General features: G+C 39.1%; 1 protein-coding gene across 1 annotated transcript in view; it reads right to left on the bottom strand.

Moving 5' to 3' along the window:
- Nucleotides 1-21,414, bottom strand: part of SEMA3C (semaphorin 3C) — a 124,605-nt gene that overhangs the window by 4,628 nt on the left and 98,563 nt on the right. Inside the window, exons 12-17 of the mRNA XM_065627898.1 lie at nucleotides 20,444-20,666; nucleotides 10,567-10,655; nucleotides 8,372-8,413; nucleotides 6,946-7,103; nucleotides 3,261-3,328; nucleotides 52-182 (exon numbers count right to left, since the gene is read on the bottom strand). Coding sequence (XP_065483970.1) covers nucleotides 52-182; nucleotides 3,261-3,328; nucleotides 6,946-7,103; nucleotides 8,372-8,413; nucleotides 10,567-10,655; nucleotides 20,444-20,666 — 711 coding nt within the window. The remainder of the gene's footprint in view (nucleotides 1-51; nucleotides 183-3,260; nucleotides 3,329-6,945; nucleotides 7,104-8,371; nucleotides 8,414-10,566; nucleotides 10,656-20,443; nucleotides 20,667-21,414) is intronic.

Below are 21,414 nucleotides of genomic sequence, written 5' to 3'. Positions count from 1 at the left end.
GATGAGGTGCTGACTGAGGTCCCTTCCAGAGCCACTGCTCACATCACTCACCTCTTTCCTTCTGTCATTGTCTTTCTGTAGCAGCCACTTAATAGAAGCCTGGGGAGATTTGGGTGTGCATTCGAGAAAGGTGGTGTTGTTTTTGACTCCATACTGAACTATTTCTGCTGCGTTTCTGTATGCTAGAAAGAAAAAGAAAACAGGTCAGGTTACTGTGAATGGTGATTTGATACAGAAAGCGAGCAACTGCAATACAGATAAAATGTTTGCAATACAGATAAAATGAAGTATATCTGATCCTGATACTGGCCAATAATAAGTCATTTAGGGAAAAAAAAATCAGATAAATGAAATGAAATGTGAAGAAGCACATCCAGTTACAAACACCAGTGTTTTCAATCTGATATGGTCTGTTCTGAGTAGGTGGGATAACTAAGCTCTGGGATATTGTTCCCTGTTCCCTGAAATGATCTCCTTCCCTACTAGTACAAGAATGCCTGTCTAGAAGTATCCAAAGGAGAATGAAGCATTTAATATCTTTCTTCTGACTTCACAATTTACAGGCTGGGGGAATGTGGCTGTATGACTCCACCACGGCCGCGAGCCCTGAAGAAGGTTCTCTCCATTCCAGCTATGTGCAGTAGCAAAGGGAGGCGAGAGAGGGCAGACGGGGCCCCCGCTCCTCCGCTTGTCTTGCACAGCAAGGGAAGGACTTGGCTCTGAATCTGAAATGCAGTGAATACGTAGACAGGCCAGCAACAGAGAGCAGGACAGATTTATAGCACTCCAGCAACACCTGGGCAAGCGCTGAGCATATGTCATCGCTTAGACTTGTTGTGCCCCTTTATAGACTTGACAGAAGAGCAATTGGCAGTTACTGGTAGGAACTTTTAGATACTCATTGCTTGGCCCAAATCATAATATTTGTCCTGAAAACAATATACTTCCAGATTTAAAAGCTTACATCATACTTTTTTTTTTTTGACAAAGGAATAATGCAAATACCTAGAGGTCTATATGTCTAAAATCTGACTCTGTTCTTGCACAGTCCTAAGACTGTTTTTCCTCAGACTCTATTATATCTCCAATTCTTTTCAGCTTCTTTCATCAACTGATATGTGAAATTGGAATCTATTCTACTACAGGAAGGAAACTTTACTTGGTTCTAGTCCTTCAAAGTTTTTAGTACATTTATGAGGTTGTACCAAAATCAATTGTAACTTTTAGGAGAATAATGTGGAAATATTTTGCGTTCATAGACCATAAGCTAGCAAAGAGCTTATCTGTGGGCTGACCAATCTGTAGCTGTGGAACAGTGAGAATCAGAGCTGTCACACATTATTATTCTTACGTACAATGGAACTAAGTTTACCACAAAAAGGCATTTTTGTCTGTTTCATTGATCCGTATATACCTAACTTCTTAGCTACTCCATATTACTAGTACTTATACAATCTAAGTAAAAGACTGAGAGAAAACAAATGCATTTCTCAAATGGCCATAAGGACTAACACAAGCATAACAATATTAAACAGAACATTTGAAAAGCAATCGTACAAGCCCCTTAGTTCTTGAATATCTATTTAAAAATTGCAATATGCCAAAAATGTTGAGTTTATACATGCAACCTATTGTGTTTAAAGACTTCATTCCAAAATTATGGTTCCCTATGAACCTGGAAGATTTCTTGTAATTGCCTGGCTCTCTTCTGTTTTGTCTTTTAGGTCGATTTCATTTTTTCCCCAAACATAGCAGTTTTGCTATAAATGGCTTTAAATATATTTTGAAAGAGTCTAAGTTGCTGTTTCTTTGTATCTTTTTTCCACCGAGGAAACAACTGCCATCTACTTGTGCTATATCCCACTGCTGTCACCAAAACTTCCTTATAAATTTGCTAAAACACATAAACCTATAAATAAATCCACATTAAAAAAAATGTTTGGAAAACAAGAAACCTGTTTCACAAGACTGTCAAGGTTTAAACATTTTTTCCTCTCAGCCCAGAAAGAAGACACTTGACATTGTCACATTTTCCACATTGAAAGAGGAGACACCTACCCTTGGGGACAGACAATGGGTCAGTGGTCACAGCACATGACTGCAAGGTAGGACACGCAGCTCAAGTTACTTCATGATACTCTAATGGTGGGGTAACCTTTTGTAATTGTCGGTTCACGCCACTCAGCTTCATATAAATGGCCTAATACTGTGTCATGGGGAAAGACCTGCTGGCACTCTAGATTGGCAGCTAGAGCAGGATTAGCCGGATTTGGGTTGAGGGATCTACACCCAACTGACTGTTGTGGTCTGTTTTGATCCAGGAGATTCTTCTGAGACCCAGCAGAGACCATTTCAGCAGAATTATTATTAACTGTACCTTTCACACTTAACTCTTAAAGCATTGCTCTTTTATTCAAAAGATTCAATCAAAAATTTACAGTCAGGTCTATTATTTGGTATCCAGATGAGAATGCGCTTCAGAAGCAGAGGTGACAGGAGCATAATTCTCTAATGTGTGCCCTTGTTTTGATGGCACACTTTGCGATGGCCTAGCTCAGACATGCATGCAGTTGAAGAAGATTAAGCTGCCTTTATGTACGAGTCTACTCTTACTATGACTCTGGCCATACTTGACTGGTGTTTATCAATCTGGGGAAAGTGGCAGCTGGGAGGGCAGCACTGGCTCCCCTGTCCAGCCACCCCATGCCAGGCCGACTAAAGAGTTGCACAGCTGGAAATAAGAGACTTCATAAAGAGATTTGGAATGGTTTATTTTCCCGCGTAAAAGGAGAAAGGAATAATTGTAACTGAAAAGACAGGCCTAGAACCTGCTGTTTGCTGAAAGATGTGATCCAAAACTCATCAAATATTTAGAATAATTACAATTAGAATATTTAGAATTAATTACAATAATTCTGAGGTCCAAGACTTAAATGCATGAAGAGACATTAGTAAAGACTGAAGAGATTTAGAAGTAGAGAAGTCCTCAAATTAACTGTACCTATTTCTAGTCAACACTGTCAGCTTCTCATTTAATGTGTACTGAACTATGTATTTCATGGTTTATCATTTTATCCTATATATGCAAGTTTCATGTAATTGCAAGGAAATATGCTAAAATGAAACCAAACCAAAACACAGACTTGGAAAACAATTATGCTTTACCAGTAAACCACATAGATAATGTGAGTTATGATGAATCACAAAAAGGAAAGTTGCACATTTTTTTATATAGCATGAGGATCTCTAAATTATAGTACCTTTCAGGTTGAAACCTCGGCACTGAGTCAGAGGGTTTCCATGTCTCACGTCTTGCCTACGACTCCTCCTGAAATATTTTGGAAAAAAAAAAAAAAAGTTATTCCAAGATAGCTACACTGCAAATAAACGCTTTTTTTTTTCCCTTTCACTAGATCAACTGTTAGGGACAGTTCATGACTTACTGTTAGTATGCTTTATTATTGGCAGGCTACCTCAAGTGAAGATACTGTTCAAGTGAATAATCTGTTTGTTGAAGTTTATAAAATGGTTGTACTTTTCGTAGGTAAAATAGTTTTGCAGTGGAGGTGTAGAGATGGAAGAGCTAGAGGTGATGCATAAAATAGATATATGTTGACTGTTGCAAGACCTAACATTCAAAGCCAGAACCCCCAGATGGAACTCTTCAGAAAGGCAAGCACCTAAGAATGAGATGCAGAAGGGTCACGGTGCTCACATCTAATGCACTAACAGAAAACTATAACATAGGGCATGTTCTCTCCTTGATTTTGGCAGGCGCCTTATTTTTGGTGCCTGTAGCCACCTGAGTAGCAGAGTGACTGAAGTATTCATCCAGAATGGTGGAGAACTAAGATTCTGTTCTGTCCCGTACTTGTGTGTGACTATTTACAAAAGATACTCTAACTTACCAAATCTCAGAATACTTCTACATGAGACTCTTTTACATTATTTGGATGACAGATGCAAAATCACAATTCTGTAGCAAACTAGCCAGAGAGCTTACTGGGATTGGGAATACTGGCATTTCAGTCCTCCTTGGCTAGGAGGCCATAGCTCACAGAATTCATTGCATGTAAATCTGGCACCTGAAATTTTTATTCTTATATTATTTTGTTTACTGAATATTCTGTAAGTTAATTCAACATTTATCAAGTAGAAAAAAAAATACATTGGTGATAGGCTGTTGCAAATAGATGCTCCTGCTATATGTATTCTGAACTATGGATTAATGACCCATGAGATCAGAAACCATAAAAAGCCCCTGGAGCTCCAGTACTGCTGAGTGAAGGGTGATGCCTCTGTGGTCGCATTATACCACGTACTGCACAAACACGCAGAGATAGTGCTTATAATCCTGTGTCACCTGATCCTTCACTGCATTGTTTGAAAAGGAAACATTTGAAAGGTGATGTTTCAAAGGAGTAATTTCTGACATTCCAAGTATATTTTTCAAGTTTACCATCAAAAATGTTTCATCTAATGCCTTGGGATCTTAACCTTTGTGAACTATTTATATGAGTCAAAGGAGACAATGAAGAATTTCTAAGTGAATTTCAGGGTTCCTCTGCTACCATGAGCTGTTCCACGCTGTCAGAAATGGTACGCTGCTTGCATTAGGCAGTTCTGAGAATGTAAACTTACAGTTTGATATTTCTAAAAAAACCAAAAGGTTGAGAAGCTAGTGTTTAGAAAATAAAGATAATACTGTCAGGTGTTTTGAGGTAAATCAATGTTGGATGAGGAACTGCAATAATCCCTGGGAGACAGAGGTGTCAAAAGAAGCAAATAAGCAAATGTGTCCAGCAGATACTACTGTCTAGACTATGGGATTTGGCTCCAATTACCAATGTTTTCTCCTTCATAATATCTCGTTAGATAAAGGGACAATTCATTTCCTTCACATATGAAAAACAGATCTGTTTTCCATACAGTATTAGGTGTTTATTTTGGTTTGATATAAAAAGCAAATCGCAAACAAAATGTCAGCATGAAAGCAAGCCCCAGTGGAAATAACCCTGAGTGTATAGAATAGGGATGGCAAGGAATCCTCTGGAAACTGCACAGACTAGGTGTACCTGACTGCTCATTGTATCTTTCAGCTACTATGTTAGTGTAGGAGTTAGGTCGCCTGAGACTCGGGGATTTTTCTTTTCTTTCCTCCCCCCATCTTCTGACCTTTGTTCCACGGTAAAAAACAATCATTTTGCAGACTGGAGGCTCAACATGCTGAGTGAAAGCAGTAAAAACCCCAGGTACTCTACCAATGGCTACATGGTCAGGTTGGGCTTTACCTTTTCATCTGAAATATAGAAAACTTTGAAATAACAAAAGTAATTGTCTTTCTCAGCCTGGAGATGAGGAGACTAAGAGGAGACCTCATGGCGGTTACAGCTTCTTCACAAGGGGAGAAGGAAGGGCAGGCACCAAACTCTTCTCCTTAGTGACCAGTGACAGAACCCGAGGGAATGGCAGGAAGATGTGCCAGGGGAGGTTCAGGTTGGACATTAGGAAAAGGTTCTTCCCCCAGAGGGTGCTGGACACTGGAACAGGCTCCCCAGGGAGGTGTCCCGGCCCCAACCTGACAGTGTTCAAGAAGAGACTGGACAATCCCTCAGACACATGGTGTGACCTGTGGGGTTGTCCTGTGCAGGGACAGGAGCTGGACTCGATGATCCTTGTGGGTCCCTTCCAACTCAGGACATTCTATGGTTCTTTGATTCATCCCAGGGGATGCCATCAGCTGGTTGGGGCACTGGAGCAGAGCGAAGCTTTGCCTGTTTCTATCTGTGACCTCCCTCTGCACAGGTAAAGGAGTGAAGCCCATTAACTGTATCTGGTCTTCTGCATCAGCAGCTCAGGTGAGGGCAGTGAGCAGAGTGGCGCAGAGTGGGTAAAGCTCTGGCATCCATCTGAAAGGTTTGTCTCCTCTGCAGTGATACCTCATTGTGTATTCTGTAGCTCTGTTTGTATATGAAGTGAAATCTTAGTAATACAAGAGCTCACTACAGCCTCCTGCTATTAAATATTTCCCTTGGGAGGAGGAAAGAGACTCCTGTTTTGCATAAGAATTATGAGATGGACTATTAGCTCCATTGTAAATTAAAGAGAAATTGCTTTCCCTGTCTGCTTTAATAAATCTCATGTCAAAAACTCCAAATCTGCAGGCATTCCATGGAAATCACATTTGCCTAAAATTTCCCTGGAAATAATTCTTGCCACTTAGGAGCAAATGAGGAACAAAAAGAATAAATGACTTTATTCCTCAGACAGCCTGAGAGATATTTTGCTGCATTTAGGGTTATCAAAATTACATCCAGAGGGAGCAACTGAATTTAAACAAAGGGAACAAATGTTTCATTGATTTTGTGTGCATGAGATGGAAGTATTAATATTTATGATTAGGAACATGGGTTTTTTTTCTTTTTTTCAGTCCATTACTTTAAATATGAAAGGGTAAGTTCTTTATCATACATTCGTCATGCTCTTCTCAGTGACAATGATAAGACAAGGGGTAATGGGTTCAAACTGGAACACAAGAGGTTCCACTTAAATATGAGAAGAAACTTCTTCTCAGTGAGGGTGACGGAACACGGGAACAGGCTGCCCAGGGAGGTTGTGGAGTCTCCTTCTCTGGAGACATTCAAAACCCACCTGGACACATTCCTGTGTAACCTCATCTGGGTGTTCCTGCTCCGGCAGGAGGATTGGACTGGATGATCTTTCGAGGTCCCTTCCAATCCCTAACATTCTGTGATTCTGTGATTCTTGCAGGACGCGCTCCTAGGTGGTGAACGATTCCAAGCACGATAGCTACAGAGTTTATTGCCTGTACATGCTCCTGAAAGGAATAACATCCCACTTCTCCATCACCTTACAACACCCCAGGCTGCAGAGCAGAACAAAAGCCTCCTTTCCTTGCAGACTTGGCTGCTGAACACTGCTCACCTCTTCCCTGTGGGGTAGAACCTGGAGCAGGAGTTGCCGTCCCAGGCGCAGTAGGGATCGCGGGCCAGGCAGCAGTCAGCGCAGGCGCTCCCGTAGATGTGGCAGCGATGCAGGGACACCTGGGTGACCCCTTCGTCTGAGCTCACGTATAACTGTTGCTGCAGAAGGAAATGGAAAGATTTATTTCAGATGTGGAGGAGCTTCACCCAAGACTGGGTTAACGCACCTAAAAACCTTTCAATTAATTTTGGAATTAGCTCAAGACCAAGAGGGGAGCCACTAATATATATAAAGCCAAGATAAACAGAAATCTCCCATGTGAACGGGCCTATAATATTTCCTCCTTCCTGTTAGAAAACACTTAGAAACACTGGGGAATGTTAACGTTTTTGGGACATTGAGTGTCATTGTTCTGTTCTGGGGCAGACAGGCTGAGATAATATTGCTCAGATTGGAGAACTTGGTTCTTATTCAGTGAGGATTATTGGCTCAAGCCTTTGAACTAAGTATTTTCTCTGCATATAGTCACTTTAATAAATATTACGCAGAGTTCCTAGTTGGATTCTCAAGTGCACAGATTTCAAAGACATCAAACCTAGAGATTATGTTGAGGCTTAGGGCCAGATTCTGATAGCCTTATATACCTGGAAAAATAAGCTAAAAGAACTTTTATGAGAAAAGAAAGCTTTTGCCAAAGAAGTTCAAAGTGAATGGGTGATCACCAAAATCTAGGCCAAAATGATTGTTCTACTCAGAAACAATACTTTTTTTAAAAAGTATAAATTAATATTGAACAAAATCCTTGAAGCTCCCCATGTCTTTTAGTTATAAAACTAAAAAATTACACTGAATTCAAATAAGTGAATAATATTTCCTTGTTAGTAGTTAAGCAAAATATTGAGCAACTTGTTGCTTGCAAAATCATGGAATACATATTTTTAGTTTGGGTGTTTAAAATTTCATCAGAAACCCTCTCAGCTGTTTTCATCATTCTTATTGCCATCGTTTATTACTAATAAGCAAACATGCCCAACTGCACCACAGACCAAACAGCCCCAAGACTGCCTTTGTGCACTGACCAGACTTCCAAGGGAAAATTTCTTTTTAGAACTTACAGGAAAAAAAAAAGAAGGGAAAATTTCCTCTTTTAGTACCTTTTTTTCCTTAATTGTCAAACAAAACAACAAAAAAGATGACACTGTCAGTGAATTAGACATGATGCATAATGAATAGAAATTGTTTTATCTTAGTGGCTCTGGGGCATATTAAACAGCTAAGGCAAACTTCCGTCAAGTTTCTCCATATTCATCATGGAAAACTTCCTTCCTATACTTAGTATGCTGCACAAAAATTTGTATTCTAACATTTTTAAGTCAATTTATATCTCAATTAATAAGCACTAAGTAAGCATTCCATTTTTCTTTACCTTTTTAGATGAAATCTTCATTGTTGTTATAGGAGAGTTACTCTGAAAGACAAAATTCCAAAACACATTTACAAGGCCTCTCCTGTTAATATTGTTCTAATATTAAAATTAAAAATAAAATTAAATCTAAGTCATGTCTAAGAACACTATAACTTTTCATATCTTGGAAAGGCATCACTCACTCCTGCTGATTTTTTGTTATTTTCAGAACTAAACAAACTAAGGAATGTGTCAATAAATATATTGGCTAAACTCAATTGCATTATTATTACTCATGTGTATCAACAAGTTCTTTTACACTTCTAATTAACCTGCATCTGTTACATCAGCAATACAGGAGCAGCATGTTTTGAAACCGTTACTCTCACTTTGTAACATAAAACAATGATCCTTGATGATGATGACAAAGAAAAATCAAACAATAGCTCATGCATATTTACCAAATGACACAGATAAGAATGTAATATTTCCCCTACACATTATCTACAGTGCATACAGTTTGGTTACCATCCAACATATACTTTCAGACTATCAATGTCTAGAATATTAAACATGGCATGTGCATTATTGAACATTACATTCCCAGAGACTGTATACTACTGTTTGTCATCACTGTGGTCTATCATTGCCTGTGTCCAAACCAAACGTTAAAGAGCTGGAAAAGGAATTATCACATTCATTGCCTTAAGAAAGTGAAGCAATTCATTATTCTCAACCAAACAAATGATAAAATCGATGGTAATAAAAATGTTCAGTGCTTCCTTAAGATTTAGCATTTGCTCAATCAGAAAGGAAAGCCATAACGCTGTGCCAGGATTAACTGCAGTGGACTACAAGCAGAGCAGGGAAGCCAGGACTAGAAAATCTGGCTGCTAACTATGTGAACTGGCAAAAGTTTGAAGGAGTTTAGAGCTGCTGTAGTATCTAATGAACTGTCTGGAGACTCAAGGTCAAATGCAACATTGGATCTGATGCCACATTTTCCTTTCCTTGCTTATACTCTGGAAAGGAATCAGTGCTTTGCTTACTCTTGATATTTACTTGCACACAGCCAGTGATCTCATCTCCATCTCTTGGAGAGACTCACTAAATAGCTAAATACTGCCATGCTGCCCACACAGATTGCTACAGCAGAGGTTACTGTATAGTGATTTTTAGGGTACAGGACAAAAAAGTCTGTGCACAGAGGTCGAAAGACAAAGTTTAGGGTCAGGATTGCTCTCAGCCCACCTATCTGCTTGCTCTTTTAATTTACCTTCCAGCAGATGGAATTAGTAACAGTTAGATGAAGGCTACTTTTCAGGTAATATCACATGTATCTTTTTTAAAGGGAAGTCTTCAACAAAGGTGTAGAAAGACTAATTATGCCTTTATGAGGGTTAACACAGAGTATATTCTTTTTCTTAAAGAAATTTTAAAAGCTGTCTGTCTAGATAAAAAAATCTTAAAATTTCATTTGTGTATCCTCTCAATGAAACAGAAAAGCCCATGACAAAACGCTTAACTAAGTTTATAGATACATACTACCATTTGCCCCAAGACTACCTGTTTTAAAGAATAGCCCATTCAAAAATTTGAAAGGGATTTTCAGCATGAGGGAGAACATTTTCTTTAGGTTGATAGAAGCTGCTACATGCCAGAGTGATTGACAGAGGTTATTCCCTTATTTCTGCCTGTAGTTGTTTGTATTTCTTTTCAGCTTATGTTGTGTTAAGCCTGTAGCTTTCTTGACTCCAGAGGCATGTGGCTTTGAAGAACTGGAGTTAACTGAAAACAACACTAGTTTGTTTCCACTGTGCAGCTCAGAATCAGGAAGATTATCAGATAAGTAAAGTAGTACAAAAATCTTAGATTCCATCTGTAAACAGCGACAGTCTCAATTCATGATGCGAATGATAAAAGTTGCCTTCTGGCAGACACTATAACATGACCTTGTAAAAATCCAAATCCTTCTAGTCAGTATAACAATATAAAAAATAAGCAACTTTAATATAGGAGAAAAAACCCCTTAAGCTAACTACAGCTTAGTTAGCTGTAGTGACATTTATCTTCCTCTTTGGGTGGGTATCAAGCTGACAGTATGCACATTTACTTGATCTTTTATCAAGTCACAGTTGCCCTTGCCAAAGTCTCTTAGAACAAAGTGTTTGTGTGAACACACACATTGGAAGAGCAAAAGTAGGACTAAGCCAAACCTGAAAAACCTCCAGCTCTTCTAAAATGAGTTCTCCACTTGCAGAGAAGTTGGTGGGTAGAACAACAACTTTTTGTACGGTTCCTTGATCTGGAAAAAATGAGAAAAAGTGAGACCATGTGGCAGAGAGAGAGAAAGAAAAAACCAGATGCAGCATTAGCAACTATGAAAAGAAACCACCAAAGCAAGCTGTGTGACATAGAGAAAGATATTAAAAGATGTTCAGTAATTTTAAAGGTGTGGGGTAAGAAAGAACCATGAGATGATTCCTTCCCAAGTCACAGATTGTTGATAACTTGTATGTGACTGTATATAGTATTATTCTTATGTATGAATATGAAGAAGTCATGGTAAGATTGGAGTTAATACCGTTACTGTTACCATTCTACTCAAAAAGATCAATCGAAATCAGTATCCTCTGTACTAGTTGCTGTACAGATACACAGGCAGAGGCAGTATCTGTCCTAATGATCCCAAAGTAAAAACCACAGCAATATCAACAGATGAAACATAGCTACTGCAGAATTTAATATATATTGATATTGATTAATAAAACATAACGACAACTGATGACATGAAAGGTAAACCTTCCAAAGAATAACTCCATCTGCACCTAAACAAAAGCAAAATGAAGTAAAATGAAAGGGTTGGTTTTTGTTTTGTTTTGTTTTGGGTTTTGTGTGTGGTTTTTGTTTTGTTTTGTTTTGTTTTGTTTGTTTCAGGAGAGTCAATAATCAAGTCTCTTATATTTGGTTCATAAGGAAAAAAGGAAAAGGAAGGTGAAGATACTGTAGCTACTTTATCATGGCTGCCCTCTCAAAATACAGTTCCAAGCCTCCCAAATCCATGCAGGTCAAAGGAATAAGAAGTAAGAAGAAAGGGGCAATGGCAGTGTTTTTGCGGGGTAGGTGTGATGAGGGGGACTGAAGAGATATTTGTGATTAGTTTTCCAAATGTGTTATGCAGAAAGAATATCTGTCCGGGAGGGACCTGTCTATGAAGGCTCTTAAAGGTTGAGACAGCCACTGAAGTATCTCTGATGTGGCACAAAAGGCAGATTGTGGGAGAATCACAAGGACAAGCATGGGATATTTTTACTTGGAAAAAGCACAGAACATAGAGTTCCTCTTGCCTGAAAGGCCTGAAAATTAGTCTTAGTAGAATGAATTTATTTGCTCAATATTGATTCTGAGGAATGACACCACATGGTATAGATTCTGTTTGGCCTTCAAAAGTTTTATGAGCAATACAGACTTGTGCAGATAGTAAAACATTAGTACAGTACAATATAGGTAAGTATTTACGTGTATTTTTATGCATTTGTGATGAAGGAAAGGAAATCTCAGCTTCCTGTTTGGCAATTCATGATGTAGACAATGCAAACTGAAAAAGGACAATTTTGCTTTTGCTTTTAAGGTCAGTGACTAAATACCATAGCTGGAGCTGCAGGGCAAGTTGGTTACAGTAAATAATCTACATCTTCTTATTTCCCTAGAGGAATCCAGCAAATAATAATATATTTTATTTTAAAAAAAATCAGGTTTAAAGCCAGAATATTGATATGTTATGACCTGACCACACAGAGAGAGCACATTGTAGTATTTTATCATTAAAAAGAGAAAAAAAGGAAAAGAGAAACTGAAAGCTGACAAGACTCAAAAATGTGTAGCTATCAATTATACTTGCTCAGGGCACATTAGGCATGAATTTTACATGAGAATTTTCTATGGAGAACATTCATTCTCATTATACAATGGCATGATAAACCAGTTCCTTCCGAAGAAACTTTACTGAAACTAAATCTTGTGATAGCACAGCTGTGGTCTAGACTGGGTGCCAGTATTAGCAAAGCTATGAGAACCTGAGAGAGATTTACTAACTGCCAGGACCCGCTGAAGCTTTAAACTGCTGCAGATGCATCCCTCAGTGGAGCTAAGGAGAAGCATGTGTGTGTGTGTGTGTATTTCTGCTCCTGCTAAAGGGAATAACCCAAGCACAAATGTACACAGCTTAAGCCCAGTCTAACTCTGCCTCTTTGCATCCTTTTATCAATGTTCTCTCTCTAAAGTTAAACTGTACCATACAAAATACTGCATCAGAAGTGCAGGAAGGAGTTGCAGCCTTTTGTGGTTTTTGTTTTTCAGCTGCCTGCAAAGTGTCAACTACCTGTAACCCTGATATACAGGGCACTAAGCATGTTGACAGTGACCTTGCCTGCAAAGGAATGTGACGTTGCTGAGCCTCTGAAGAACCAGTTTATTTCAATGATCCATTAGCACATGCCCCACATTTAAAATTCCTAAATCGTCTTTAGTCTTCAAACATTGCCCCAAACTGAAATCAGAACCTCAGGGGAGATTTTATCCTGGGCATTGGCACAGAAAATACTGATAATGCCTGACGCCAAGTCCTTGTGTCCTAATAACCTTTCTTATTTGAAAACCAGGTTCCTATCTACCTTTTTGTCACACCCCAGCAAAATACACAGAGTTAAGGACTGTTTACCTTGTATTCATTCTCTTTGACTCAATATTTTACCATTCACCTTGATTCAGTATCGTACCATGAGGGACAGATCATTGCAGAAAGGAATGTTCCATTGTTTTAAAAGAATTAGTAAACTTAATACAACATTTAAAATAGATATTTATATTAAGAAAAGTAGGCAATAAAAAGCTATTCATTAAATGAAACCACTTAGAGCAAGGAATTCCAATAGTCTGTGTGTATATATATATACATACTTCCAACAATACATGGCTTGTAGGCTATATCCCTCCACTCCTTCTAAAGATAGTTTTTCTCAGCCTGTCCCTTAAACCAAAAGCAAATATTTGTGCCCAGAGAACACTTCTTATTCGTTCCTCAGTATTACTGAGGTCTCCACTATAAGCATGGTAGCTGACAAATCAAGTCACTTACACGTGTTCTGTCAGAAAACTTATGGTACATCTGAGTTTTGCGTATTTCCTTTAATGGCAAAGCAGCAAACTAAATTCCCTGGGTCAGAAGGAAGGTTGGAAAGGACGCAGCACTGTGCACTGCAGGAGATATTTGCAAAGTAGCAGCACCTGAGCCGTTTCCCAGTGTATTTCACAATAGATAATTTTTTGTGTTGTGAGCCAGGCATAAAAGATCACCAAACGAGTAATTTTTTTTTTTTTCCACATTTAGGTCAACGTATGAAGTTATAAGCTAATTCTGTAAAAAACATAAAAGTGAACAGGATGGTTTCCTTCTTTGTTTTCTTGTTACTTCCAGAAATACACTTGAAAACAGTTCTACGTTGTTGTGATATCAGAGTCATGAAAAAAGCTATTGTGTTTCCAGAATATCAATCCACCTTCAGAATGTAAGAAGTGAAGCAGCAGATTTGTGCTTACCACTTCCCTGACTTTTCACCCTGTTTGCAGCCTTGCATCCGCCCAGCAGCCTGTGAGTCAAGGGCAGACGGACAAAGGAGAAGGAATCTCCCTCAAGCTGACCGCAACAGGACAAGGGCGTCCCACAGTGACTGCTTTTTCTGTTTCAAGCCTGCTTGGGCAACTGCAGGTCTCCCAGCTTGACATGGAAGACAATGTTACTGAGATCATGTTCCCTCTGAGAGGATGGAGAAAGAGGGAACAGCAAGGGAAGAAAATGATAACATCCTGCTGGCTAAAACATGGTGTAGAGTACGGAGAGGGAGAAATAAATGGAGAAGAAGGAAATTCAATAAATGGTCCAAGGAAGGAAGGAGAGACAAATAAATACTACTACTACTACTACTAATAAAAAGAAAAAGTAAAAAAAACCCAAACAAACAAACAAACAAAACTAAACAAACAAACCCACAAAAAACTTTATTGGAATGCGGGGCATGATTCTGGACCTGTATTAATCAACTAAGCTTCACTGATACCAGTTGATTATGATTATGCTAATTCCAGGTCTGACTGACCATGGGCAATTGAAAAGGCAAATCTTAATGAACAGCAATGAAGAATACACAGGTGTTTGGCTGGAATCTATATTCCAGAAGCTGAATCTGCAGGTCTGGATTTAAATCTCGTTCTCTGAATTTTGACTATGTTTTCTTTCCCCAGCCTTAAGTGAACACTCCAGTGGTCAGCATTGTGAGCCTCAGAGAGAGTTGAGACCCATCCACCCCTAAGCCACATCACACACACAAATTGAACAATGAATAAAAAACCTGAGTTTCCACATGATTAAAAAATGACTGCAATGGAGACTAACTAGTACCCTGCCAGGAGTTTCACATAGAAGCCTCCTGCAGTAATCCCCCGTCCCTGATATGCCAGACATTGCTGGAAACCCTCCGAAAACTTTTATCCATGTTGTACCTGTCAGCCTAATGGTAGTTTAATTATTTTTGGTCTCTAATCTGAGTTGAATCTGATGCAAACAAATAACATTATGATGAAAAAAAAAGACAGCAAAGAGTTTGCAGAAAGCTTAAAATATCTCTGTTCGAGAAAATGTTGAATTTCAACAGAGCACCTGAGACGGTGGCAGGTTAGTAGCTGGGGCTGAGAGCCAGGTCCCCATACTCTCTGACATCCTTAGGTGTCTGCTGTAAGCCAGGGCTCCTACTGCAGCCACCTAATCAATCTGTGCTTTAGTTCATCTATCAAATGGGTGTAACTATTTTCTAGCTCATAGAATTGCTGTGAAACTTTGTGAAGTCATTTCAAGCTGCAACAAAGAACAAAAAGGTGGATACAAATGTCTAATGAGCTCATACTTGAGGGCAGAACTTTCACATAGGCCCAGCTTAGTCAATCTTCTGGGACACACTGTGATCTTATTTGAACAAAAACTGAACAAGGAAAATGAAACAGGTGGAGGAACACCCTCTCAACTTACATATCCTCTTAAAAGGCTGTGAAAAATCTTTGGATGAGTTGGTCAACAAAGGCTATGAATGACGCAGGCAGTATGACCAAGAGGAAGAAGGAAACCCTGTCTGCCGCCCGTTGAGCCACTGTTGTGCAACATCATCTTCCCAAGCTCGCAGACACGAAGCTGCAACCAGCGAGTCTGTGGGAGGCAAGTTTGCTCTTCTGACCAGATTATCTCTCTCCGTTAGAATCTGTAGCTCATTACGTGATTTTGGCTGTCGTGTTACTGGAGGCTACTGTTGTCAGCAAGGCTTAGTTTTCCAAAAAGGCAGCTATCATGCAACACCATGAAAATGAGTATTACAACCTCAGCTCTGAAGGCACTTACTGCATCCAGACTTCAAAAACAAGCGTTGCATCAGAGAAGAACAGAAAATAAAAAACATCGATGAACCTCATGCCACATCAGATGCATGTGGCCCACATTAATCATCTGAATAAGCAACATTGAAGCCTGAAGTGTCTTTTCATGACAGGAACTTAGATCTCTTTACACAAAAATATATCCTATCTTGATAGCAAGGAGCTGAAAAAAATCCTATTGGTGCCTGTGGCTGTTTAATGCACCCAAGTTTGACCCAGACATTTAAATATTTTCATAACACCAAGAGCAATAAAAAATCCCATGCATAATCTTTCAGTTGTGCAATCTGCGTGTACTTTGACCGAAGGCTTTCGTACTGCAAGCAGTAGGTGGCATGCTTAATAAATAAATATTAATCTCAGGAAAATGTTCTCATGCTGTTTTACTGCTGTTCTTAAAACTCGGATGGAAAACAACCTACCAAAGGATAAATGGAAAATGTCAAAAGATTGGGTTCTTTAGACATAACCGAAATAAGTAACGTAATTACAGTAAAAGTCTAGGGTGAATCAAAAACTTCAGGACTGAGTCCCAGCCTACCATAGAAATGGGATAAGTGAAGCAGAACTCTAACCCCAAATTCCCTAACTGCTTATGTTATTACTCATTGCACAGGGAAAAGGTATTATCAGCACCACCCTTGTCAAATATGCCGATGAGTGATTACATTATATGCAAGTAAGTTGTCCCTTGGGTTTCTGTTCGGGAAGATGACGCATACAGCACCCTTTTCTTGTAGCACTGCTCTTTATTAATAAAGACTTGCTCCTCGCTCTAAATCAACTCATTTCAGAGGGGGGTCAAGAGATCCCTTTGAGTGGACTTAACAAAACCAGCAAGTTTTGTTAAGTGCTTTGGGAGTATTCAGGTTGAAAAGCATAGGGAAAATAGAAGACGGTTATAATTTGAAAAGTGGGTGGAATGCTGCAAGAACAATGTCTGTCCCTGGAATTTATTTTGTTAGCAATGTAGGCGAGCAAGGAAGAAAAGCAACATATTAACTCTGAGCATAGATCAGCCTCTGTGAGCAGCTCAGCACTTTTGTTTGGGGGTGTAAAGCAAACACTAAGTTTAGTTCACACTAATGTGAAAAAATTACACAGCTGCCTACACCCTCCCATGCCATGGTGACACGATGAAAACCACTGGGGTTCTTGGAGCTTTCTACTTCTGTTATTCTTCACTTGCATTCAGGAACTGATTTATTACTGAGGCTATAGAGGAGGAAGAGAGGCAAAGCTAAACATTTTCTGTGCTCTGCATCTGGCAAGACATAAAACACTCCAATTTCAAGCATGAGACAGGTCACTGACAGTGACAGACATAGCTGGCAACATCTCAGTTCAGCAGCAGTAACTCATCATCCAAGCTGAGTATAATTGTCACCAGGTGTCAAGTCCCATTGTCTCTGGCTGTGGGGCTCCAGGCTCCCAAGGAAATTATCACATGAAATTCTCCTATACAATGTGGTTTTTGCATTTGCTGGGACGAACTGACACCAAAGCAAATCCCCTCAGCATTCTTTTTGACAGTTAATATCTCTATCGAATCCTCTGGAGTCTCACAGAAAGCAGAGAATAAAGAAAGAAAGTTTCTCCTCTCAGTGGCTGAAACTTGATCACTTTTATTTAAAAGGGCTGAGAAACGCAGTAACTTACATTGTGCCAGTTTCTTCTGAGGAAGATCTTGGAAGCTATTAATGTCCCGTGCCCTTCTCAGGGAGAATAATGCCTCCCCTCCAACTAACTAGAAAGCAGACAATTATCCTTGTCTCCAGTGTAACACAGAAGATAAAGCAATGAATATAAAGTATTAAGAGCTGCAGTTCACGTATTTATCCCATAATGGACCCTGTGCTGACACACAGAAGAGGATTAGCAAAACATAAGAACAAGTTGAAGTATGTTAATGCTTCTAACTAGTAACAGGTGTATGAGTGAGACCACACTGAAAAAGCCAGGAGCTAATCAAATTATAAAATGAAAGGAACTGTATTTATCTCTTGCAGAATTATGGAAATGCTAAACATCAGTATTGTGCATTTTCATGCACATTTCAAATTTTCAGTACATTTCCAGTATTAACTATCACTACTACATTAAGAATCCTATATTGGTTGGAAACTTATCTTTTCCACTAATCTGTAGTAGAATTTTCCTCCAATTAACATTAGATATTTAGAGAACATTTTAAAACAATGGCTCTGCTATAAAACATTCATTTGAAAGATCTGTATTAGTCTACCAAGCTATTACTCTGGCTAAACATAGAGATTTGGCAAGGAAGAAAGCTAATAGAAAAGCAAACCTTCTCTTTTACTAGGAGTTCTTGTGGAGTTGTATAACAGTAGTAGGGACAATATCTATTAATACTTCTTATATTTCTTCGATAGTGTACAAAGACTCTTCACTTTTGTAGGAAAGGAGGAAAATGACCCTAAAGGGTCCCAAAGTCAAGAACTGTAGCTGCATTAAATAAAGTAAAAAGAAAATGTGGTTACATGTTAGAGAGGGGGGGAAAAGAACCCTCACTCCAAGAAGAAAGGCCTATCCTAATTAACTTAATCTGGTAGTTTCCAATGACTCTGCAAATATAATTAGAAAGATGGTCAAGAACAACTTAAAAATCATTTAGCAACTGCCAACCAATAAAGCAAAACCACCCAGATCAAAAATTGATGGAATTCCTAATGTAATTCATTAGCCTGAGATTCTCCTACCTTGACTATGCCTCACAGTACACTAAGCATTCACAGTACAGTAGATGGTGACCTGGTAATTGACACAAGAATATGAACGAAGCATTTCTGTTTTCCCATTTCCTTTCATTGAACTGCAGAAGCCTGTAGGCTGGAAGGTGGCCTGAGAGCTGATCTGGTCCAGCCTCCCGCTCAAAGCAGGTCCAACCAAAGCAGGTTGCCTGGGGCTGTGTCGGGCTTTTGAACCCTTTGAGTCTCTGAGGAAGAAGACTATTCTATGATTGTGTAAAGGAGAATTCACAACCTCTCTGGGCCCTTGCGATGTCCTACGTTGCAACTCATGTCCATTGTCTCTCACCCTGACACCAAGTACCTTGAGAGGAGTCCAGATCTATTTATTCCCATTAGCGAGTTGTACTGTCCCATTAGAGAGGTGCCAGCAGCACTAAGGTCTCCCCTTAGCTTCCTCTGAAGAAACCCAATTCTCCCAGCCTCCTCTCATACATTACAGGCTACAGTCTCTCAGCTCATCTTGTTCCACTAGGTCAATGTTTTCCTTGTACTGGGGAGCGCACAAGTGGACATGGTACTCCTGACAGGACCTTAATACAGGGGAAGAACCCCTTCCAGCAGCCTGCTGGCTAGATATACTCCTGCTAAGACAGCACAGTATGCAGCTTGTCTTCTTAGGCACAAGGGCACCCTGCTGATTTTGATAGCTGGGGAGGTTTTCCTGAAACAAGTGAAGAGAGTTCCTTTTAATCCTGCCCTTATAGAAGCCTGACATTCTTGAGAGAATTTTTAGCACCGGCTTCCTAAATCTATTATAACAGGATGGTTATTCCCAGCCCTATGTGAGTTTGCTGGCAGACACGGTTATTGTACAAGCAGAAAACAACCAGGACCCCAATAATAAGTGAAGCATAAAAGCAGTGCAAGCCATTTCTGTAATTATTTTCTGATGTTCAGAGATATATTTGTTCTCCTGGAGTTCTTTTCCTTTGTTCTACTTGAAACCATCTGTAGTAAAAAAAGATTAGCCTTTGTGCCTATCAACCTATAATGCCCTGTTAAGCCAGCGGGAGTTTCAGATGTGAATGCATTCTAGGGTCTAGCCAGAGCACGACTCTGCTTGTCTGCTTCCATCAGAGAAGTGTGATTCATGTCTGAATATTTTAAAAAATCAGAACTGAGCAGTATGAGAATCACTTGACCTGTTCCCTGCAGACAGCATAACACCAGATTCAAATTTGATATAAGTAGAAACAAAATTTAGGTTATATTAGACAGAAATTATTTTAGAATACTTGGATCAAATTCTCTGTGTCCACTACTGCTAGGACTCCAACTATTTGTTTCTTTTTTTCTGCTAAATATTTCCATATTTTTACTCTTCTTTTTCTTTTTTTCTTTTTTTTTTTTTTTTTTTCTCCCCTGTGGAGCTGTTATTTCTGCCTTTGTAACATCCTGATCAGGTTATGCTTTTCTTCAGAAGTAGCTTACATAGCATATATTAAATAATGATCATGACAGCATACAAAGCAATACAAAGCCAGGTTTTGGTATTTTTACTAATGTTAGGGAGCATCAAATTCTAATGTGGAATCATGTTGCAGAAAAACCATATTCTAGAGAAAAATAATTTAGATCAAATACAACATACATTAGTGTTGAGTGCTGTCTCAAATAATATTCATATCAATACATTGCATTTCTTGCACATAATCGATGTCTATAAGAAACATAAAAATGCACAGACAATAAAAAGAACATAATCTTTTAATTTCTATAGACATTTTTTAGACAGCAAATATGTTTAACCAAACATTTCTGAAAGCTAGAAGATGGACCGATCTGAGCTGATTGGAAATTATAACGCAATGGGGGAAAACGACTATTGATAAATTTGTCTTACCTGTTCCAAGAAACAAGACGTGGTATCTTCCATCAGCAGCATTCACTCGATCCACAGCAATCTTTGTATATTTGTAGTCGGCTCCTATCCGGATGATTAATGGCCTCTTGTGTATTGGGTAAATGGGATTAAACATCAACGGGTGATTCCTGATGAAGGTCACAACATCATCTGGAAACTCTTTGGTTGTCCGCATATTAGGTGTGAAGGCTCCTCCTGGACACTGTTAGAAACATGCACAGCAAGGCTTAACAATACTGACCATCTTTCAGAGAGTTTTCATCTCCAGGTCATGTACAAATATTGACAGATAGTTGACAAAGCAAGTTCCCGAAAGAGCACTTCAGACTCTGACTGAAAGTAATTATGTTCCAGCAACGGGAATGAAGTGTTTGAATAGCTATGCTTTGAACTCACATCAGTTCAGATAAAGCAAACACAAACATACTTTTGCACTTTCAAAACCCATCTTGATGGCAAAGATCCATACTTCTGGACCTATTTCCACATTCTTTATGTTCCCAACTGCCTGTTGAAAAAAAATCCGAGCAATTGGTATGGAAAGCTACCAAACTTTTGCAGACAGTTAGTTAGAGATTTAGTACAAAGGCAAAAGGTGAAATCTGATATTAACTGTAATATGTTCAATATCCTTCTAGTCATTATGTTGATTATGAAATTCTAAAAGAGCCTGTGGCTCATCTTCATTTGAAAAAAACAATGATAGGGAGTTTATGAGGGAGTCTCATGACAACTCATTTACATCTGAGAAGGCTGACCATTCACAGGATCTTGTTCACACTTTACCCTCTGCAGAGGTTACTCAATACTCTGGATGCCTCCTTAAATATAATGAAGAACCAGCCAAACAATCAGCCCTGAGGCATTCTGGACCTCATGAGGAAATAAAAGCAATCTTAGAATGCTCAAGTGCTTACTGAGAGTGAAACTAAAAGAATACTGTGGGAAGA

This window comes from Caloenas nicobarica, chromosome 1, assembly GCF_036013445.1.
Source record: "Caloenas nicobarica isolate bCalNic1 chromosome 1, bCalNic1.hap1, whole genome shotgun sequence".
NCBI lineage: Eukaryota > Metazoa > Chordata > Aves > Columbiformes > Columbidae > Caloenas > Caloenas nicobarica.
This window is presented reverse-complemented; position numbering and strand designations above follow the sequence as displayed.